Below are 24,793 nucleotides of genomic sequence, written 5' to 3'. Positions count from 1 at the left end.
GACTACAGCCTTCAGTGTAGATTACATCTCTACATAAAGAGAATGAAAATCCTCACAACTGGATCAATAAGCTACATCATGATAAACAGAGAAAATATTGAAGTTGTCAAGGATTTCATTGTACTTGGATCCACAATAAACATCCATGGAAACAGCAGTCAAGAAATCAAATGACATATTCCACTGGGCAAATTTCTCTACAAAAGATCTCTTTCAAGTGTTCAAAAGCAAAGATATCACTTTGAGAACTAAAGTGTGCTTGACCCTAGCCATGACATTTTCAATTACCTCATACACATTCAAAAACTGGACAATGAATAAGGAAGACTGAAGAAGAATTGGTGCCTTTGAATTATGGTGTTGGCGAAGAATAATGAATATACCGTGGACTGCCAGAAGAATGAACAAGTCTGTCTTAGAAGAAGATCAGAGTGCTCCTTGGATGGCAAACTTTGTCTCATGTATCTTGGACATGTTGTCAGGAGAGATCAGTTCCTGGGGAAGGACATCAAGCTTGGTAAGGTAGATGACCAGCAAAAAAGAGGAAGACCCTCAATGAGATGGATTGACACAGTGACTGCAACAATGGGCTCAAACACAGCCATGATTGTGAGCGTGGGGCAGGACCTGGCCGTGTTGTGTTCTGTTGTACATACGATCACTATGAGTCAGAACTGACTTCAAGCCACATAACAACAACGACAACTTCCTAGAGGGTCATTGAAAAAAAGGAAGACCCTCAATGAGATGGACTGACACCAGTGGCTGCAAAAATGGGCTCAAACATAGCAATTGTGGGAATGGCAAAGGACTGGACAGTGTTTTGTTCTGTTGTACATAGGGTCATTATGGGTTGGAACTGACTCGACGGTACCTAACAACAATCTCCTTAATTGTGAGAAAGTAAGTTTCTATTTGTTAAAGCCATCCATTTGCGGTATTTCTGTTATTGCAGCAGTAAATAACTAAAACGACCTATCATTGTGTTCTGCCACTGATGGTATCTTAGTTGTCTAGTGCTGCTATAACAGAAATACCGCAAGTGGATGACTTTAACAAACAGAAGCTGATTTTCTTATAATTTAGGAGGCTAGAAGTCCAAACTCAGAGCACACTAGGGGAAGGCTTTCTCTCTCTGCTGGCTCTGGAGGAAGGTCCTTGCCTCTTCACCTTCTGCTTCCTGTTTCCTTGGAGATCTCCATGTGTCTTACCATCTGTCTTACCCCATCTCTCCTTTACTCTCTCATTTAACCTCTTTTATATCTCAAAAGAGACTGATTCAAGAAACATCCTACAAAATCCAGTCTCATTAACCTAATAAAGAAAACTCATTCCCAAATGGGATTATAACCACAGATATAGAGTTAGGATTTACAACCCATATTTTTGGAGAACACAGTTCAGTCTATAACACATGGGTCACCAGGTTCTAGCATTGATGGGTTATCAGGTTGTAGCACTGACATACTGTCAGAATCTAGCAGTGACAGATGTCTGGTTTTTCAAGGAACAGAAAGATAAATCTGACTGTATGTACAATCTCTTAATTTTAAAAAAAAATATATAGAAAACTAATTTGCTAAAATGCCAACATCTATGGGGATTAAGTAAAACATGCAAGAGAACTCTCTCTCACAGTGCCTGCTCTACACAAATATTTAAATCAGACCCCTCACAAATATTTGTGTTTTTATTATACATTCAAACATGTCCATGTGTGAGATAAAAGCATAAGTAGGTACACAGAAAATTAAAATGAAGAAAATGATACACTTTAGAAAAACTAAAGAATATGACAGAATATTATGCAGCCATATTTAATTACACCAGTGAAGACAGAATAGCTTCTCATATGTCACGTCAAAATATGACAGGTGTCCGGTTAGCTACAGCTATGCAAGTACATGCCCAGTCAAAAACAAGACTGGAAAGATATACACCAAGACGCCGGAAAGTATTATATGACTTTTATCACTGCCCCATGCTGGAAATTAGACATACATGCTAAAAACATGCCTGAAGATAAAAAGATGGATTTAATCATGTTTTATTAGAGCATTAATTTCATCACATTGTGCCATTGGTTTGTTTAAAAGTCAAATGCTAAAATTCAGCTCAGGCTAAAATGGAGAATGTATGCAATGACATTGACTAAAAAGACGGCGTTACCTACAGTGTAAAGAGCCTGATGGTGCCGTGGTTAAAGCATGTGCCGTTAACCAAAAGTTTGATGGTTCGAACCCACCAGCCACTCCACGGGAGAAGGATGTGGCAGTCTGTTTCCATAAAGATTTACAGTCTTGGAAACCCTATAGGGTCGCTATAAGTCAGAATCGACTGGGTGGCAGTGATTTTTTGTTAGCTTGTTTTGTTTTATTTTGGTACCTAAAGTGTTAGGGACTTCTACAGTAAATAGATAACTCTTAGTCGTATTTGGTTTTCGATAGACAAATTTTTTATTATTATTATTATTGGGGGAAAAAGTTATCTACCTTCTTTTCAATGCAAACAAAATTTAGCCTGTTTTCCCCATCTTCAGATCCACAATTCAAATACTTGATTCCTGATTTATGCAAATAAGCCTCAACCATAGCTGCAAGAATCATCTTTCTTGAGGTCATGTAATCTCATTCATTTTTCCTTAAGCAATACCCCCTTCCTTCCAGTTTAGATCCTAAAGTCACCCTCAGTGGATCCTACCTCTGAAATCACAAAGGCAAACACCTTGTCCTCTGACATCTCTTACTCTTTTGACACTCATTCTATTACTACCATGCCTATTATTTAACTTTGCAGACAAAAGTTCTTCAACTCATTCTCCCTTCTCTCTCCGTATCAGTCCCTTCATCTTTTTCACTTCCATCCCATTGCAACTTAGACTTCAATAGTGCATGACTTCAACCATTCTCTTGCCAATGAACTTAACTTCCTTGCCTAGACGTCCTACTACCATGTTTGCCTGTCAAAAACCTCACCCTGGTTCAATGCATGCTGCTAAACTATTTAGCATTGCTACCAAAAAAAAAAAAATAATTAATTACACAGCTGAACAGATTCTTGCCACTATAAATCCATTCATGATTTTCAGCCTCAATGGAATCTTCAATATTATCCAGCGTTCCTATAATTCCCTAGCCAGTTCTCTCTCTCTCTCTCTCTCCCACTATGTCAAATATTTCTGCTATTTCTGCAGCCACTTCAATCCTCCAATCCTATAACCACTTCCTTTACGCTCATCATATGACCTTATGTTCTTCTTTACCAACACTCCCACTCTCAGAGACCCCTTAAACTCCTGGCTACCAAATCTACGTACTTGTTAACATTTCTTCCCATCTTTTCTTCCACAGATGTCCCTCCTCCTACCTAAAGCTGATTTCTCTGTCTCTTTTTTTGTATTATATTCCCTCCCACCATTTCAAAGAACTTATTAAATTGATTGATCATTCCCTGTCCTACACTTTCAATTTCTCTTTCTGTACTGGCTCACTCCTATCAACGCTTATATGTATTCTAACCCCACCAGCTGAAAAAAAGAAAAGCTTTTCCTGTGACTACATTTTCCCTCTCTAGCTACTCCCTACTTTTCACAGCTCACCACCTTAAATGAATTGCCTACAACTAAATGTCCTTAGTTCCTCACCTCCCATTCACTCTTCCACCTCTAATTATCTGACGTCCACTAAGATCTCCAGTATCTCCCTTATTTCACTCGATAGTAAAAACTTCCACCATCATTCAACACTGCTGACTACCCCTCCTTCTGAAAACATTTCTGTTGGCTTCCATGACACCACATTCCGCTAGTTTTCTTCTTTTCTCTCCAGCCGTTCCTTCTAAGACTCCTCATCACTCTTCTACACTCCCTCCAAGGGCAATAAAATCTTCTGCCCTGTGCAGAGATATGACTAAGGTATGGCAGGTAGGGCGCATGCCCTGGGCGCTGCTGGAGGAGAGGCACTAATGAGCAGTTTCTATTGGCCATAGCAGTTTCATCATCAGTCCTGAGAGAGCATTCAGCAATTTAAAACTCATTGCCACAGGGGCTATTTTCTGTAGATAGGCCCCTGAGCCTATGACTACAATTACCAAACACAGGCTAATAACACCGAATGTACATCTCCAGCCCAGCTTCTTCTGAGCGCTCAGACATCCATAGATCCTTAGACTGACCTCCCTTTACTCATCTCAGTCAACTGTCCCTTCTCCTGCTCATTCATCCAAGTCAGAAATCCATTCATATCCCCGACTGCTCACTCTCTGTCATTCCCCATATTCAATCATTCTACAAGACTTTTCAGGCTATTATCAGCTCCCGTGGGCATTATCACAACAGCTTTCTAACCAGTTTTTTTGTCTTAGGTCTGCCATCTTCCAATCCATTCGTCACCTGGCAACAAGAGTTGTATCATAGAATTCCTCTCTCCAATGGCCCTTTTTTAATCTGAACTACTTAACTGACTAAAAATGTCCCTTTTTTTTTAACTCTCAACCTCAGTTTTTGCTGCTCCTCACCCTTCACTCTGTAATCCAGCCATATTTAACTTCTTTCAGTTATTCAGAAGTGTTCCTCCTCCCTCTGGAAACCCTGGTGGCATAGTGGTTAAGTGCTACAGCTGCTAACCAAAAGGTGGGCAGTTTGAATCCACACAGGCGCTCCTTGGAAACTCTATGGGGTAACTCCATTCTGTCCTATAGGGTAGCTATGAGTCGGAATCAACTCAACGGCAGTGGATTTTCCTCTTTCCCTCCCCCTCCTGTAAATATAATATGCAGCTAAGGGCAGGGGTCTGGAGTTAGACTAAACCACTTACTGTGAGGTGGGTTCTGATTCATGGCAATCCCACATATTTCAGAGTAGAGCTGTGCTCCATCGGGTTTTCAATGGCTGTGATCCCTGGAAGTAGATCACCAGGCCTTTCTTCTGAGGAGTCTCAGGGTGCATTCAAGCTGCCAACCTTTCAGTTAGTAGTTGAGCACTTAATGATTTGCACCACCCAGGGACTGCTGGGGTTCAAATCCCAGGTCTGTCATCTACCACCTCTGTGATTGTGGTTAAGTTATAGCATTTCTTTGCCTCAATTTCTTCACCTGTAAAACATGGATGACAGTTCCTACCTTCTTGAGTTACGACAAGAAAAAAAGATCCTTGTAAATCCCTTAGAAAAGTGCTTAGTACATAAAAGACTCTTAATAGATGTAAGTTACTGTTCTCATTATCTAAATTATTCCTATTTCAGAAGGTAGATTGAGAAATTCATCAGGTGTCTAGTATTCGTGCCAATAGAGGAAGCTGAGGCTCAGATAACTTAGCATTAGTTAAGTTTGTCTTCAGAATATGTTTTCGTTATTCATTTGATATCCATCTGGGATCCCTCTTCAGAAAATATAATGAAGTACATCCAAGACCAAATAAAGGAGGATCCAAGAAGGTATTTCTTTTCTCCATCCTGATCTTTATTCATTCCCATCTGCAGCACATCATATGCTGAGAATAAACACAACAGACTATCAGCAGTCTTCCAGGCTGAACTAACCAGAGCAGCACCTTCCCAAAGCAACCCGGAGCAGGAATGTGCTATGGTTTCTAAGGCCTTCTTTGTATGAAAACTATGAATAAACAGAGAATGTGTGTAACATCAAAGTAAACGGCTTACCCAACAAGAAACCGGGTTTGTCCTAAATAAACGATAATGATGATAACCAAAACAAAGATTATAAGAGAGGTTGACTGATTCTGTTTTATGTTTATTTACTAATATTCATGTTCCAACAGAGGAGCCCTGGTGGTGCAGTGGGTAAGCTCTTGGCTGCTAACTGAAAGATTAGTGGTTTGAACTCACCAGCCGCTCCACAAGAGAAAGACGTGGCAGTGTGCATTCATAAAGATTAAGGCTTTGGACACCCTATGGGGCAATTCTACTCTGTCCTATAGGGTCACTGTGAGTGGAAATCAACTCGATGGAAACAGGTAAATGTTCCAACATGCCAAAAGTCACTTTCCATACAATACCAACCACCTCATCCAAAACCAAAAACTAAACCCACTGCCGTGGAGTCGATTCCCACTCACAGCGACCCTATAGGACAGAGTAGACTGCCCCACAGAGTTTCCAAGGAGCACCGGGCAGATTCAAACTGCCGACCTTTTGGTTAGCAGCCATAGCACTTAACCACTACGCCATCAGGGTTTCCAACCACCTCATAGAGAGCTAGAATACCCAGTGGGCCCGAGGTCAATATATTTGAACTACCAAGGACGTTCACTGCCTCCATATCCACATCGGGATTGAACACCTACGTGATTGACTCACCGGCGTGTTGATTTTACCTCACTTCCCTCAAACTCAAGCCTCAAAACATCTCTATTCTTTGCTCAATAACAGGCTATAATTTCCCTCTACTTCTGGCAAACACCTTTGAAGTCAGTGATTGGAAAATTTCAGATGTCAATCCAAAATTCAAGCCATGCTGAGGAAAATGAATGTCAGGATCATGCTGTTACTAAATTATTCCTCTTTAGAAGCTGCAGCCTTCCAGCATGCCTACCTTCCAACTAAGAAATTCTCTTCCTTATTATTTTCTCTGTTCTGTAGCTTTCTAAATTTGACCAAAAAATATACAGGAGACTCTCCCCTTTCTAATTATGACAGAATTAGCAACACATCCTCCTAGAAATAGAGAAAAAAATTATACGTGCCCATCTCACGTTCTCCCTTCGGCCAAAGGTTAAATTATAATATGTATTGTTTGCCATGTGGAATTTAGAGTTGAAAAAGAAACTAAATACAGTAGAATAATAAAAGGTTTTAAAGTCTCACAGACCTACATGCAAGCTCTGTCGTTGTTGGGTGCTGTCAAATCAATTCCAACTCATGGTGACCCCATATGACAGAGTAGAACTGCCCCATAGGGCTTCCTAGCCTGTAGTCTCTACCAGAGCAGATTGCTAAGTCTTTGTCCCGCGAAGCAGCTGGATGGACTCAAACCACTAACATTTCGATTAACAGCAGAGTATTTAACCATTGCACCACGAGGGCACCTTATCCAAGCTCTAAAACCAAAAAAAAAAAAAAAAACAAACCCGTTGCCCCAGTGTAGTCAATTCCAACTTATAGCAACATTATAGGACAGAGTAGAACTGCCCTCACAGAGTTTCTAAGGAGCAGCTGGTGAATTTGAGCTGCTGACTTTTGGTTAGCAGCTGAGCTCTTAACCACTACACCACCAGGGCTCCATTCAAGCTATAAAAAAAAAAAATACTACTTACTAATTTGGGGACTTGGAGCAAGTTGGCTTAAGTCCTCTGAGCCTTCATTTTCACATATATGAAAGAGCAAATTATTACTTAACTTCCAAGGCTATCGTGAGGATTAAACCTGTGTAGATTGCCTATGATACTGCAGATACCAAAGTAGATATTTAAATCTTCAGATCAGTTTCACTTTCAATTTTTATTCAACAACTCTTAAATGTAACTTATTTTATTGTAAATTGGAAGATGGTGAGTTTGCTATTTATAATCAAAGCTGCTTTCTGGAGAGCGTTAATCTTGGTAAATGAAAGCCTCTTTTGTCTGAATAAAAACAGTTTTGTTTTACAAATTTGGCAGTAACAGATAAGGAGAACCACACTGGATGTTTTTGGAGTTCTGAGGAAAACGGAAAAAAGGAGGGAGAGAGGGGATCTTGGAATAAGGAAGCAAGAAAGAGACTGAAACAGGATGAGACCAGAAGCTTCATTTCGTCAAGGCTGTGGAAGGACATTTTAAGATCAAAGCTGCCAATTGTTTTGTCTGAATCTGTTTGCACTACTACAGCAGAAAACCTTTCCTCTATCTTCTCTCCAAATCTTCCCCAAAGTCCCTAAAGCCACAACTGTATTGCATAGTGGATCATGTGTAGAAATCAAGGAATGGGATGCATTTTATCATTAGGTGTATTGGACAGAAATAGCATGCAAGAAGCAAAAGCTTGAAGGTGGAGGAGACACTAAGGCCAGAAACAAAATAAGAAAGTCTAGCCTGACCAATGTTGGCAAGATGTTGGTGGGGATGTGAATTGGTACAACCACTTTGGAAACTTTACCTAGTAAAGTTTAACATATACATAATCTACATGTAAGCAATTCAAGTCCTAGGTGTATGCCCTGGAGAAACCATAGCCCATTTGTACTGGGACTCATGTACAAAAATGTTCAAGTCATTTTCATAAGAAAATGCTTGTAAATAATCAAATGGATAAAATATGGTCTGTTTATGTAATAGTACACTGTACTGCAGGAGCCCTAGTGGCACAATGGTTAAGAGTTCAGCTGCTAACCAAAAGGTCAGCAGTTCATATCCACCAGCCACTCCTTGGAAACCCTATGGGGCAGTTCTACTCTGTCCTATAAAGTTGCTATGAGTTGGAATCGACTCATTGGCAACAGGTTACAGTATGGATTACACCTCAAGATAAAGAAAACAAAAATCCTCACAACTGGACCAATAAGCTACATCATGATAAACAGAGAAAATATTTACATTGTCAAGGATTTCGTTTTACTTAAATCCACATTCAATGCCATGGAAGCAGCAGTCAAGGAATCAAACAATGTATCACACTAGGCAAATCTGCTGTAAAAGACCTCTTTAAAGTGTTCAAAAGCAAAGATGTCACTTTGAGAACTAATGTGCACTTGACCCAAGCCATGATATTTTCAATCCCCTCATATGCAGTCAAAAGCTGGACAAAGAATAAGGAAGACTGAAAAAGAATTGATGTCTTTGGATTAGGTGTTAGCAAAGAATACTGACTATATCATGAACTACCAGAAAAACAAAAAAATTGTCTTGGAAGAAGTACAGCCAGAATGCTCCCTGGAACATACTTTAGACATGTTCTATGGAAAGACTAGTCCCTGGAGAAGGACATCATGCCTGGTAAGGTAGAGGGTCAGGGAAAAAGAGGAAGACCCTCGAGACGGATTAACACAGTGGCTGCAACAATGGACTCAAACACAGCAACGATTGTGAGGATGGCCCAGGACAGCAAAGTGTTTCCTTCTATTGTACACAGTGCTGCTATGTGTCAGAACCAACTGGATGGCCCTTAACAGCAACACCATTCTGCAATAAAAATGACACTTGAACCAAAGCGAATCAATCTCAAAACCATAATTTTGAGCAGAAGAAAATAAGTCATAGAAGACTACATACTATATATTTTCTGTGTATATAAATTACAAAACACAAAACTAAACCAAAAAAATTTTGTTTAGGGACAAACCAACCCAAAAACCAAACTCAATGCTGTTGAGTTGATTCCAGCTCCTAGTGACCCTATAGGACAGAGTAGAAGTGCTCCATAGAGTTTCCAAGGCTGTAAATCTTTACAGAAGCAGACTGCCACATCTTTCTCCTGCAGAGCAGCTGGTGGGTTTGAACCACCAACCTTTTGGTTTGCAGCCAAGTGCTTTACACACTGTGCCACCAGGGCTCCTACATTTAGGGACAAAGACTTATGAAATAAACCTATATAGAAAAACAAGAAAGTGATTCATACAAAATATAAAAAAGTGGTTGCCTGAGGTATAGAGAAGGGATGTGATCAGAGAGCGCACATATACAATATACTATTTCTTAAGATAAAAAAACCCATTGCCATCGAGTCGATTCTGACTCATAGCAACCCTAAAGGACAGAGTAGAACCGCCCCATAGGATTTCCAAGGAGCGGCTGGTGGATTTGAACTGGCAACCTTTTGGTTAGCAGCCATAACTCTTAACCACTGTGCCACCAGAGCTCCATTTCTTAAGATAGGTAATGGGAATATACGGATATTTATTATTTTGTTCCACTTATATGAAATATCTAGAATACGCAAGTGTATGGAGACCAAAGTTTATTAGTGGTTACCACGGCCGGCAGAAGGGCGGGGGAAAGGGGATTTGTTGCTTAGGAGACACTGAACTTCTGTCAAGAGTAATGGAAAAATTTGGAACCAGATAATGGATGGGTTCACAGCATGATGAACATAATTAATGTCACTAGATTATACATGTGAAGAATGTTGAAATGGCAAATATTTTGTTGCATATATATTTGTTGTTGTTGCTGTTAGTTGCCAGTGAGTCGACTTCAGCTCATGGTGACTCCATGTGTTACAGCCTAGAACTGCTCTAGAGGGTTTTCTTGGCTGCAATCTTAATGGAAGCAGATCACCAGGCTTTTCTTACTTGGCACTACTGGGTGTGTTTGAACCACCAACCTTTAGGTTAGCAGTCGAATGCAAAGCTTTTGTACCACCCAGGGGCCTTTCACACATATGTTTGCTGTAATAAAAGTTGCTTTGTCTTCTAGATGGTGCCCGGCCACAACCGATGACTGCCCTGACAGGGAGCACAACAGAGAACCCCTGAGGGAGCAGGAGAACAGTGGGATGCAGACCCCAAACTCTCATAAAAAGACCAGACTTAATGGTCCGACTGAGCCTAGAAGAATCCCGGTGGTCATGGTCCCCAAACCTTCTGTTGGCCCAGGACAGGAACCATTCCCAAGGCAACTCATCAGACATGGAAGGGACTGGACAATGGGTTGGAGAGAGATGCTGATGAAGAGTGAGCTACTTGTATCAGGTGGACACCTGAGACTGTGTTGGCATCTCCTGTCTGGAGGGGAGATGGGAGGGTAGAGAGGGTTAGAAACTGGCAAAACGGTCATGAAACGAGAGACTAGAAGGAGGGAGTGAGCTGACTCATTAGGGGGAGAGTAAGTGAGAGTATGTAGTAAGATGTATATAAGCTTATACGTGACAGACTGACTTGATTTGTAAACTTTCACTTAAAGCACAATAAAAATTATTTAAAAAAAAAAGTTGTTTTGTCTTTAAACTATATATATATGTTACTCACATTTCTATATATATATATATATGAAATATTTTACAATTTCAAAATAAAAGCATTTGTACGTGGGCTGACACTGTGGCAGTCCTAAAGGGATCATCATAAGTGGTCATGACCAAGGCCCTGAGTTTTAGCACCCATCCAGGGACACACAGTAAGGTCCTGGGTCCCTGTAGGTCACAGAGTGGAAAATGAAGCATAAAGATATTTTGTCTACTTGGGATCTAATTGTCATCACCGCCCTGTCCCCAAGTTAAAGAATACCTATTCTCTTCAAGTCTACATAGAACACTTAAAAAAAATTCTGCTGCATATTAGACCACAAGTAAATTCTCCACAAATACCAAAAGATCAGTATCCCATAAATTAGGATTTCTGACAACAATTCACAAATTAGAAATAAATTAAATCAATGTAATTAGGTACCTGGAACGTATAGGAGAGGACATTGCCACTCAGTCGGTAGAAATCTCTCCCGTCTCCACTAAACACCTTTCTGCACTGACCACCAAAACTTTTTGTGTTGATGACTCGGTTCCTAAACTTGCCAGTGAGTGCATTGTAACTGTCAAAAAAAAGAAGACGAAGAAGAAGAAAGGAAGAAAAGGCAGTTAGAAACCAGAAATAGCACTTGCTGGAAAAGGCATCATTAGAGAACTTTAGAAATTCTTGAAATGCATTACAGTTAAGCATTTTATTTGAGAGAGCTTAAATAAAGAAAACAGCATCCTAATGCACACTGTACATTATCCAACTTTGCCTGTATGTTATAATAGCTAGTACTAACAGCTGAGGAAATCCAACATCCTTTCAGCCTAAGAACATATTTAGGAAGCACACAGCCCTGTTGTATCTATGGCAACAGCTGCTTTTGAACTGAATCTACAGATAAAACCGTACAATTAAGGCTACTCTTGAGAAGAGAAAGCTCTCTACAACGCATTTAAACTAATTGCTTCCTGGCATGCTGAATGATATATTCTTAGAGTAACTTTATCCTGTATCTCTGTTAATAAATTTTAAGATATTATAGAAAAAGTAGTATCTACCCATTGCTTTAAAACGGATTCTTTTAAAGCCTTGGAAACTTTATTTGGGTCAGATGACCGCTAAATGTTCCTCAGGATTCTTTTTGAAAAGAAAAACACAGGATTTTCCCAACTTCACTTGGAAATGAAAGTTTCCAGGTGGTTTGGGCAATCGTTTTTCATTCTCTTACAACACACCATTTCTCTGCTCTTTCTCTCTCTCTCTGCTATCACCCTCTCATCTCTTCATTAGTAAGAAGTCCCACATTAGTGAATCATGCCCTTCTCTCTCTCTTTCCCTTTACCCCGGTTATGGATTGAACTGTGTTCTGAAATATGTGTTGGACAAACGCTAACCCCTACACCTGTGGATATAATACTGTTTGGGAATAGGGTTTTCTTTGTTATGTTAATGAGGTTGTGTGAGTATAACCAAACAAAACTAAAATCGTTGTGATTCCAACTCATAGCGACCCTATAGGACAGACTAGAACTGCCCCATAAGGTTTCCAAGGAGGGGCTGGTGGATTCGAACTGCTGACCTTTTGGTTAGCAGCCGAGCTCTTAAGCATTTCCCCACCAGGGCTCCATATCTGTGTAGGGTGTGCCCTAAACCTAATCACTTCTGAGTTATAAAAAGGAGCAAATTAGACACTAATTGGGGAAAGTAGATGCCACATGAAGGTCACCAAGGACTCAAGGAACACCAGGGCTCTGGAAGCTAAAACAAGGATCTTCCTGCAGAGGCAACAGAGAGAGGGCATATATAGCCAGTGCCTTGAATTCAGACTTTTAGCCTCCTAAACTTGGGAAAATGTATTTTCCTTTTTTAAAGCTACCCACTTGAGGGGGCCAAGATGGCGGACTAGGTAGATGCTACCTCGGATCCCTCTTGCAACAAAGACTTGGAAAAACAAGTGAATTGATCACAAAGATAACAATCTACGAACCCTGAACAACAAACACAGATTTAGAGACGGAGAACGAACAAATACGGGGAAGCAGCGACTGTTTTCAGAGCCTGGAGCCAGCATCCCAGTCAGGTAACCTTGGCACCGAGCTTAGGTCTGGGCCCAGGGGAGCTGAACTCAGAATCTTGTGATGGAGCAAACAAGGGGCACAGCCCTACCCCCCTGAATTGACCCCGCGAGGGGGCCCAGCCGGTCCACGTGGGCGGCGTGGCGACGCGGCTAGTGGGAGAAGTCCCCGGGAGGCAGTGACTGGTTTTGGAGCAAGGAGTGCAGCATCCCAGCTGGGGAACCTTGGCGCCAGGCTTTTGACTGGGCACTGTCACAGCGCAAGCACGGGGCGCAGCCCTACTCCCCTGAACTAACCCCAGGAGGGGGCCCAGCCGGTCCGCGGGGGCGGCGCGGTGACACGGCTGGCCGGACGAGAAGTCCCCGAGGCAGCGACTGATTCTGGAGCCAGGAGTGCAGCATCCCAGCAGGGGAACCTTGACATTGGGCTTTGGACTGGCAGCGGAGGATCTGACCGCGGCTTCAGCGGGCCAGACCCTCGGGGGCAATATCCACACAGCCAGCACACATAGGCGACATGCCCCTCGGGAATCTCAGATAAAATAGTCATTCCAAGCAAGATAAGCAACTTTGGCTATATTCCGAGGTGCTACTCTCCTATTTCTCTGAACCCTCCCCCACCCTTCCCAGGCGGCTTCATTAACATTGGAATTTCCTGAGCCAGAGGGAGAACGGCTCTGGCTCCGGGGCGGCCTTGCTTTTCCCCCCTTTTTTTTTTCTTTTTTGGTCTTTTCCTAACCCATTCTTCCGGCCTGAGAGAAGGAACCACAAAAACCCAGGGACCAAAAATCCATCCCTAATTGGACTAAAAACACAGAACCAGCTACAGCCAAGCATATATGATCCAAATCTCGGACTTTCATCCTTACAGGGAACAAGGTGGCGGTTATAATCCAAAGGCAGTTCTGATAGGGATCTGACTGCATTTTTTTTTTAGCAGATTTTCTGGAAAAACAAGTTTCCCAGGTCTGATATCTCTGCATATTCAACAGAGCCCTAACTGACCCACAACACGGAACTGAGGGCTGAAGCTCCCCCCAGACCACCTAGCCTCTTGCCTTAGGGGTCTAAGGAGGGTGACATCTACCAATCAGTAGAGGTACTTGCATTGGGGGCCTAAGGTACAGCTGCAGTGCCCTCCCACAAAGGTGCTATAGGAATAGAGACACACCTACATCACTGACACTTGGGGGAAGCCTGTCAGCATCCTGACCCCCCTGGAGGGTGAACCCCAGCTGCTAATAGAATCTGGTGCACACAACTATCACCACTACTTCTCAAAATGGATAGGTATTAGGCTGCAGCACACACTTGATGACCCAAAATCAGATTCTACTCAAGAATAGTGAGTAGACTCAGGCATATATATCTGGCAACAGCCCAAACCAGCTGGTAATAGGTCATAAGTAAGTCAAGGGCTATAACAAACAAGACAGCACAATCTAGTAGCCCATCCACGTATATTGAAAGAAAACAAAACAAGATAAGACTCAGTGAGCAATTATAGAATAAACCACTTTTTTTTTTTTTAATATATCTTAGTGATGGCTCGGAGACAGCAGTCAATATCAAACCACATAAAGAAGCAGACCATGACAGCTTCTACAACCCCCTAAACAAAAGAATCAAAATCTTTCCCAAATGAAGATACAATCCTGGAATTATCAGATACAGAATATAAAAAACTAATTTACAGAATGCTTCAAGACATCACAAATGAAATAAGGCAAACTGCAGAAAAAGCCAAGGAACACACTGATAAAACAGTTGAAGAACTCAAAAAGATTATTCAAGAACATAGTGGAAAAATTAATAAGTTGCAAGAATCCATAGAGAGACAGCATGTAGAAATCCAAAAGATTAACAATAAAATTACAGAATTAGACAACGCAATAGGAAGTCAGAGAAGGAGACTTGAGCAATTAGAATGCAGACTGGGAAATCTGGAGGACCAGGGAATTAACACCAACATAGCTGAAAAAAAATCAGATAAAAGAATTTAAAAAAATGAAGAAACCCTAAGAATCACGTCGGACCCTATCAAGAAGGATAACTTGCGTATGATTGGAGTCCCAGAACAGGGAGGGAGGACAGAAAACACAGAGAAAACAGTTGAAGATCTGCTGACAGAAAACTTCCTGACATCATGAAAGACGAAAGGATATCTATCCAAGATGTTCATCGAACCCCATTTAAGATTGATCCAAAAAGAAAAACACCAAGACATATTATCATCAAACTTGCCAAAACCAAAGATAAAGAGAAAATTTTAAAAGCAGCCAGGGAGAAAAGAAAGGTCTCCTTCAAGGGAGAATCAATAAGAATAAGTTCAGACTACTCAGCAGAAACCACGCAGGCAAGAAGGCAATGGGATGACATATACAGAGCACTGAAGGAGAAAAACTGCCAGCCAAGGATCATATATCCAGCAAAACTCTCTCTGAAATATGAAGGCGAAATTAAGATATTTACAGATAAACACAAGCTTAGAGAATTCGCAAAAACCAAACCAAAGCTACAAGAAATACTAAAGGATATTGTTTGGTCAGAAAACCAATAATATCAGATACCAGCACAACACAAGGTCACAAAACAGAACATCCTGATATCAACTCAAATAGGGAAATCACAAAAACAAATTAAGATTAATTAAAAAAAAAATGCTCATAACAGGGAATCATTGAAGTCATTATGTAAAAGATCACAATAATCAAAAAGAGGGACTAAATACAGGTGGCATAGAACTGCCATATGGAGAGTGATACAAGGCGATATAGAACCATACAAGTTAGGTTTTTACTTAGAAAAATAGGGGTAAATATTAAGGTAACCACAAAGAGGTATAACAACTCCATAACTCAAGATAAAAGCCAAGAAAAACGTAACGACTCAACAAACATAGAGTCAAACACTATGAAAATGAGGATCTCACAATTTACTAAGAAATACGTCTCGGCACAAAAAAGTAAGTGGAAAAATGAAATTGTCAACAACACACATAAAAAGGCATCAAAATGACAGCACTAAAAACTTATTTATCTATAATTACGCTGAATGTAAATGGACTAAATGCACCAATAAAGAGACAGAGAGTCTCGGACTGGATAAAGAAACACGATCCGTCTATGTGCTGCCTACAAGAGACACACCTTAGACTTAGAGACACAAACAAACTAAAACTCAAAGGATGGAAAAAATATATCAAGCAAACAATAAGCAAAAAAGAAGAGGAGTAGCAATATTAATTTCTGACAAAATAGACTTTAGACTTAAATCCACCACAAAGGATAAAGAAGGACACTACATAATGATAAAAGGGACAATTGATCAGGAAGACATAACCATATTAAATATTTATGCACCCAATGACAGGGCTGCAAGATACATAAATCAAATTTTAACAGAACTGAAAAGTGAGATAGACACCTCCGCAATTATAGTAGGAGACTTCAACACACCACTTTCGGAGAAGGACAGGACTTCCAGTAAGAAGCTCAATAGAGAAACGGAAGACCTAATTACAACAATCAACCAACTTGACCTCATTGACTTATACAGAACTCTCCACCCAACTGCTGCAAAGTATACTTTTTTTCTAGTGCACATGGAACATTCTCTAGAATAGACCACATATTAGGTCATAAAACAAACCTTTGCAGAATCCAAAACATCGAAATATTACAAAGCATCTTCTCAGACCACAAGGCAATAAAAGTAGAAATCAATAACAGAAAAATTAGGGAAAAGAAATCAAATACTTGGAAACTGAACAATACCCTCCTGAAAAAAGACTGGGTTATAGAAGACATCAAGGAGGGAATAAGGAAATTCATAGAATGCAACGAGAATGAAAATACTTCCTATCAAAACTTCTGGGACACAGCAAAAGCAGTGCTCAGAGGCCAATTTATATCGATAAATGCACACATACAAAAAGAAGAAAGAGCCAAAATCAGAGAACTGTCCCGACAACTTGAACAAATAGAAAGTGAGCAACAAAAGAATCCATCAGGCACCAGAAGAAAACAAATAATAAAAATTAGAGCTGAACTAAATGAATTAGAGAACAGAAAAACAATTGAAAGAATTAACAAAGCCAAAAGCTGGTTCTTTGAAAAAATTAACAAAATTGATAAACCATTGGCTAGACTGACTAAAGAAATACAGGAAAGGAAACAAATAACCCGAATAAGAAATGAGAAGGGCCACATCACAACAGACCCAACTGAAATTAAAAGAATCATATCAGATTATTACGAAAAATTGTACTCTAACAAATTTGCAAACCTAGAAGAAATGGATGAATTCCTGGAAAAACACTACCTACCTAAACTAACACATTCAGAAGTAGAACAACTAAATAGACCCATAACAAAAAAAGAGATTGAAACGGTAATCAAAAAGCTCCCAACAAAAAAAAGTACTGGCCCGGACGGCTTCACTGCAGAGTTCTACCAAACTTTCAGAGAAGAGTTAACACCACTACTACTAAAGGTATTTCAAAGCATAGAAAATGACGGAATACTACCCAACTCATTCTATGAAGCCACCATCTCCCTGATACCAAAACCAGGTAAAGACATTACAAAAAAAGAAAATTATAGACCTATATCCCTCATGAACATAGATGCAAAAATCCTCAACAAAATTCTAGCCAATAGAATTCAACAACATATCAAAAAAATAATTCACCACGATCAAGTGGGATTTATACCAGGTATGCAATTTATGCAAGGCTGGTTTAATATCAGAAAAACCATTAATGTAATCCACCACATAAATAAAACAAAAGGCAAAAACCACATGATCTTATCAATTGATGCAGAAAAGGCATTTGACAAAGTCCAACACCCATTTATGATAAAAACTCTCACCAAAATAGGAATTGAAGGAAAATTCCTCAACATAATAAAGGGCATCTATGCAAAGCCAACAGCCAACATCACTCTAAATGGAGAGAACCTGAAGGCATTTCCCTTGAGAACGGGAACCAGACAAGGATGCCCTTTATCACCGCTCTTGTTCGACATTGTGCTAGAGGTCCTAGCCAGGGCAATTAGGCTAGACAAAGAAATAAAGGGCATCCGGATTGGCAAGGAGAAAGTAAAATTATCTCTATTTGCAGATGACATGATCTTATACACAGAAAACCCTGAGGAATCCTCCAGAAAACTACTGAAACTAATAGAAGAGTTTGGCAGAGTCTCAGGTTATAAGATAAACATACAAAAATCACTTGGATTCCTCTACATCAACAAAAAGAACACCGAAGAGGAAATCACCAAATCAATACCATTCACAGTAGCCCCCAAGAAGATAAAATACTTAGGAATAAATCTTACCAAGGATGTAAAAGACCTATACAAAGAAAACTACAAAGCTCTACTACAAGAAATAAAGCTACCCACTTGTGGTATTAGAGTTACAACAGCTAGCAAACTAAGGTACCCCACCAACACCAAGGGTGACTAAGAGTCCAGGTTTGCCCAGGACCAAGGGGTTTACTTGGATATGGGACTTTCAGTGCTAAAACCAGGTCAGTCCTGGACAACTGGTCAATCTACATCTTACCACATTAAAAAAAAAAAAAAATGTTTCAGGATGTGGCAAAGAGCTCTGAGCCAATGAAGAGTCTTGGCTATTAGGTGATTTGGTTTTAGACTTACCAAGCCATAAAACAAAATGAAGCAAAACGAAAGACTATATTTTTTAGTGTGTGCAGGAGGCTGCCCAGAACCTTACCCATTTCCGGTTAATTCCACGTTTGGAGGAGGTTTATCAATGTCACAAGAAGGTCTGTTTTCTGAGCCTTCACATCTGTCTTCATCAGAACTATCTTCCTCACAGTCAGAGTCCCCATTGCAAACCAAAGATCTGCTGATGCACTGACCTGAATGAAAGAAATGAAACAGGGTTAAGGCGGTTCCCCTCCCACCCCCCACCACTGCCCAGATAGTCTGATGTGAACGCCTCAGGGTGTCTGGGTGAGGCAGCACACAGAATAGATTCTGACCTTGGTCAGACACAAAATGGAAAATAGAACCTGAATTCAAAATTCCAGGTTCTTCCCCCAACATCATTAAGCAGTCTTTCTGAATCCTCCAGAATCACGCAATGCCACCTACTGGGAAGATAGATTCACCTCCTGCTCTTCGGTTTTCAATAATTTTTTTCTGTAATCTCTGACTGAGATCCCAAAGGACTGCATTTCTTGGCGATTTAGATATGTGAGCTTTGAAAGCATGGGAACTGGGCCAAAGTGTTAAAACTTAACATTTCTTTAGCATCTACTCTGTGTAAGGGTTGGTTGCAAACCAAAAGGTTGGCAGTTTGAATCCACCAGCTGCTCCTTGGAAACCCTATGGGGCAGTTCTACTCTGCCCTACAGGGTTGCTATGAGTTGGGATCAACTCAACGGCAACAAGTTTGTTTTTTGTTTGTCTGTGTAAGGCACTCTTCCCGGGTGTCTGGGTACAAATACAATAAAAATGGTCTCTGTCAGGCTTTTTATTTAACTTGCCGTCATAGAGTCAAACTCATAGAGACCCTATGGGACGGAGTAGAACTGCCCCATAGGGTTTCCAAGGAAACAGACTACCACAACTTTCTCCTGTGGAGAGGCTGATGGATTCGAACAGCCGAACTTTTGGTTAGCAACCAAGGGTTTTAGCCACCAGGGCTTCTATGAAGACATACCAAAAGCCAAATCAAACCTCTCGCCAGCAAGTTGGTTCTGACTCTTAGCAACCCTATGAGACAGAGTAGAACTGTCCCACAGAATTTCCAAGGAGCAGCTGGTGGGTTCAAACCACCAACCTTTTTTTAGCAGCCAAGTTCATAACCACTGCACCACCAGTGCTCCCTATGAAGACATAGACCACTGTAACTCAGTACCATGACTGTCATGATTATACATAAGCCCAGGGTACCAAGGAAGAACAGAAGGAGGGCACTAGATGATTTGGCCCCTGTCTACCTCCTTAGCAACATCTCCAGCCATTTTCCTACTTAAACCTTATGCCTTAGTCATACCAGGCCACTGGCATGCTTTCTGTTTTCCCCCTGTTACCTGTACTTACAGTTCTTTCTGGTAGAAGGGTATTCTCTCCTATCTCCTACTCGTCCCTCAAAAATCAAACTAAACATTAACTTCTCACAGTAGCCATACCAACCCCGCAGACTAGGGTTCATGTCCTCCTTCTGTGTCTTTATAATCTGCTCTGCACACAACAAGCATAGCACACAGCCCACTGTACTGTCACTCAATCCAATGCAGCAAACATTTATTGAAAGTCTACTGTGTACTAGGAACTCCAGATGCAAAAATGAAAGAAATATAATCTATGTCTTCGAAGAGTGCATAGTCTACCAATAGAGACATCCAGGCGAACAAATAGTCATGATTACAGGGTGGTAGAAGATTCATAAGGAACACAGAGAAGTGAAAAGTTAATTAGCTTTTTCAGTTGGGGGGTCAGGGAAGGCTTCCCATAGAAGGCATTATCTGATTTGGGTTTGAAAGTAAAATAGGAGTTTGACGGAGATGAGGAGAGATTATTTATTTATACACAATTCTGTCCATAAAACCACAATGTTTTGGAGGAAAGAGACTTTTTATTTCATTTCTATAACTACTACCCTCATCACTATACCTGGAGTATAACAAGAATAGTAAATGTTTGCTCCGGTCTGTTGAATTAATCTGACCACATAAATGCAGCAGACAATAGACTAAACAATATTCATGCCAAAACGGTGTTTTAAACACACTGTAGACAGAGATGACCTGCATGATTCACTGATGAGCTAATGGTTTGTTTATCTTGCAGACATAACAATAATTTGAGCAGTAACATTGCTTTTGTTCAATCTCAGTGTTGATACTAGACTCACTCTATATCTTCACCAAAAACATGACGTTATAAGCTGCTGGGTCCGTCAATAATCATAATTCTGTTTAAAGAGGCAAAGCATAGTTCCACCTCTATTACCAGGTGCCTGTCTTTGCATTTGAAAGAATGACAGCTGAATGAGTGATTAATATGCCAACAAAAATCCTGCTGATGCTTGAGGGAAATTAATTTATAGGCCAATATAACTTCAGTAAAATTAAGCAAGTATATATTGAACAAGTTATCAAGTAGGATTTCAGTTTACAGTCTGGATCCTAACACCATGGGAACAAATTACCTGAAGAACACCTGAAACGCTCTCCACATCCCTCTTCTACTGGGCATCCTCGAGTAGGTTCACAGGATTGTGTTTCAAAAGCACTTCCAACGCAAGGTAGGCCTCCATACTGACCATAAACAGCAATCGACCGCCTTCGAGTCTACACATAAGACAGATAGTGCTTTTAGATATTTCCAGTTTTCTTTATCTGAGAGAAATTAATGCAATTGGAGAGGCAATGTCCGGGAAATTGTTCTGGCATTCTGCAAAAATGAAACCTCCAAAATCAATGAACCCACAGACCCACTTGTCCTTGAGTTCAGTCACAGTGGGATGATTATTTATAGAAAGCTCCCAGCTATATATTTACTTTCAGTGTTGAGTGCAAAAAAAAAAAAAAAAATTAGAGAATCTATAAGAAAGTGACCTGAAAGAGTCAAGCTTGGCTAGTTAGACATATACGCCAATAGATTACCATATAGAATGATTAATATTTTTGTCAAAGTTCTGTACCAAGAGCTAATCAGAAAGATAAAATAAATTATGCCAGAAGGAGGGTAAGGGTCTTGGACAGTAGAATAGCGGTAAAGTGGAGGTAGGGAAATCTGTACAAACATGATGGCATTTGATTTGAGCTAAAAAAAATTTTTTTTTTTTTAAACTTTAAGCTTTTTCAGAAACAAGGCAAGGAAGAGTACTCAGAGGAAATATGCTACCATGCAGATCAAGTTTACAAAACAGAAACCTAAGTAGTCCAAAGATGAAGCTACATCTACAATGGAATTTTACCAGAGAATTAAACATTGAACTCTGAAATGGAATATTAAACAACAACAACACTGAACTCTGAAACGGGAGATATGTCAAAAACAAGCTCTGAGGGATAAGTAGTATTAGAAAACAGAGGAAATAATCAGACCGAGTGAGAAACTTACAACTAAAATTCATTTAATTTTCATTCAATATGAGGGCATGTATCTAATTAAACAAAACGAAGGACCTACCAAATCCTTTTCCTCCTCAAGGCAACCAAAGGTGCGTCTTTTAGGCCTCAGCCTGTACTCACCCCTCCCCCACTAATACAAGTGAACTGAATCTGAGATTCCAGAGGATTTAAACCTTGAGCAGAAACCAAGGGCAAGCCAATATGGAATTTATTCATCCATCTTAAATTGGGTTTGAAGTGGGGATTTCTTGAGGCAAACGGTCCCAGTAATGTAATTTGAGATCTGAGCAGACTTGTACCAAGCAGAGGCTAGGCCTGGTGCCTTTCTTTGTGTATGAGCAGAGGAGTCATGGAGCAGTGAGTGGGAATGGAACCCAGTACAGTTTCTTGATAAATTTCCAGTTTCTGTTTTTGATTGATGAAGACATCTCTCATATGTGGCTTATTAATTTGTCCTTTTCTGAGGTTCCAATGTCCTAATCCAACAGATTGTGTTGTTTGTATAAGTAGTCTTTTCCCTTCCCATATTGCCAGTGCCCTTGATGGCTGCCCACTCTCAGTTGTTTTATTCCCACCTGTCAAACTCTCATCTCATGGCCCTTTTTCATTTTCACTTGTCTCTTTCTGCATAAGAATTTTGTTTTTATAAGCTAGGAAGGTGGCCATTGTGTGATGACCTTCTACTTAAAGGAAAAAAAAAAAAAAACTAACGTGAAAATGCCCTCTAGCTATTTCTAGTTAGAGTTCTTTCTTAACTTGTTTTTAAATTATAAGAATTTCTATATGTGCTTTGTGTTTGCTTGACTTTCACCTTGTTATTCATGTACCTGTTTGCCTATAATCAGAGTTGTCATCTATTATATTTGCTACGAGACAAACTTTGCATTTGTGTAACTAATAAATGCTTGATGATTATCATGGTGCTTCAAAACAGAAATTGTCCTCTATAATATGGTTCTGTTATTTTAAGAATTAAAAATTATTTTTAACTACACATTTTTATCTGAATTAAACCACTTTAAAAATATTTAACGATAATGTTTGCGATCTTTAAAACAAACATTATATTCCTAGGCATTTACCCCAGGAAAATTATCAGGAAAAAGGACAGATATCTATGTTCAAAAATGTTTATTAAAGTTTTATTTATAATAATACAAAATGAAAACAACTTAAAATATTCAACAACAGGAAAGTAGATAAATAAGTTTGGTATATTCATATAACAAAACATTACGTAGCTGTTAAAATTCACGCGTATAGTACAACATAAGATTAAAATAGTAGGGTAGAAAACTATGAACAAATAATCCTACTTTTAGAAACTATAAACACACAGAGAGAAAATAAGCTGAATGAATATATACCAAAATGCTGCTATATTGCATTTTTCTAAATGGTGAAATTATGAGTAGTGTTTTCTTAATTTATAGTTTCCTGTATATTCTCCAGTCAACATTTCATATATAATTATTTAAAAACATACCTTTTTAGAAATACTTTAAAATCTCTAGTCAAGTCTGATGTTTTATTTTTATCACTTAGGAACTAAAAGTTGAATCCAGCGAATATGAAACAGATTTTAAATTAAGTACTAATTTCATTTCATGCCATCCCTATTTCTTTATTAGTTAAGGAGTTATCAAGTTGACTTTAACTTTTATCTCATGTATATTTCTAGGTCAAAGACAAGACTTATAAAAGGTTTCAAGAAAAATGAAAATACAGAGATTACTGTAATTGTTGTGGTTGTTAGGCGTTGTCACATCGGTTCCAACTCACAGCCACCCTATGTACAACAGACACAAAACACTGCCTGGTCCTGCGCCATCCTCACAATCATTGCTATAATATATTACATAATATGTTATATTATATTCTATATTATAATAAAAAAATTAATTATTAAACAAGTCATACTTCTCTCCCTTGAAAATTACTGGTATAATTTTTAAGAAACATAAAAATAGCTTTAAAAGTCAGTACTATTTTGGCCATATCTAAGGTAATTCTGTGGATAAATAATCAAGTACAAAGATTTTTCATAGTGCTACCTGAGTCTTGGTACAGCCATCGCATTCTGACCAAGGAGCATAGGAATCCCACTGGCAATTGATTGGAGAGGAGGCACTGTCACAGGGTCAAATTGTCCATCACAAAACAGGTAGAAAGATAAGAGAGAGGGCACACAAAGAAGAGTCAAAATGGAAGTACATAACCACCACAATTTTTTCTCTAACAGACACTAAAAACATCCCAAAATGTGTAAAAATGTAGCAGCGTTACCCATTTTTTTTTTTTTTTGAGATAAATTAGTTTAACCAACATTTATTAATAATGTGCCAGGCTATTTAAACACTGGAGTTATAGAAATTAAAAAAGAGATAGGCCACTGACTACTGATGGAGAGGGAGGGCAGTGACACAGATGTATAAACAGTCATAATATATCTAATTTAATAGATTTCATAATAGGAATGTGTACAGTATAAAGTGTTAAGAAAATATAGCTAAGGGAGGGATCAGTAGTCCAGGGGAAAGATGAGAACACATAGGAGGAAGATATTAAGGCCTTCGAAGGGATTCTGAATAATAAGTTGAAGAGTTAGACAAAAACTTTCAAGTGAGAGAGAAGAAGCTCTAATAAGACCATACAAGGAGATTTCATGGGCCATCCCAGTTAATTGATCTAATAATGTGTTCAGGGCTTCTATTCTATCTCCT

The 24,793-nt window shown here is 39.5% G+C and overlaps 1 protein-coding gene across 1 annotated transcript in view; it reads right to left on the bottom strand.

The window, feature by feature from the left end:
• C7 (complement C7) overlaps window positions 1-24,793 on the bottom strand; it is a 91,463-nt gene that overhangs the window by 50,428 nt on the left and 16,242 nt on the right. Inside the window, 4 exon segments of the mRNA XM_023545637.2 lie at window positions 11,314-11,452; window positions 18,695-18,842; window positions 21,143-21,284; window positions 24,125-24,200. Coding sequence (XP_023401405.2) covers window positions 11,314-11,452; window positions 18,695-18,842; window positions 21,143-21,284; window positions 24,125-24,200 — 505 coding nt within the window.

The sequence above is a fragment of the Loxodonta africana genome, chromosome 2 (assembly GCF_030014295.1).
Source record: "Loxodonta africana isolate mLoxAfr1 chromosome 2, mLoxAfr1.hap2, whole genome shotgun sequence".
NCBI classification, from domain to species: Eukaryota; Metazoa; Chordata; class Mammalia; order Proboscidea; family Elephantidae; genus Loxodonta; species Loxodonta africana.
The sequence above is the reverse complement of the archived record's forward strand: the minus strand, read 5'-3'. Positions and strand labels throughout refer to the sequence as shown.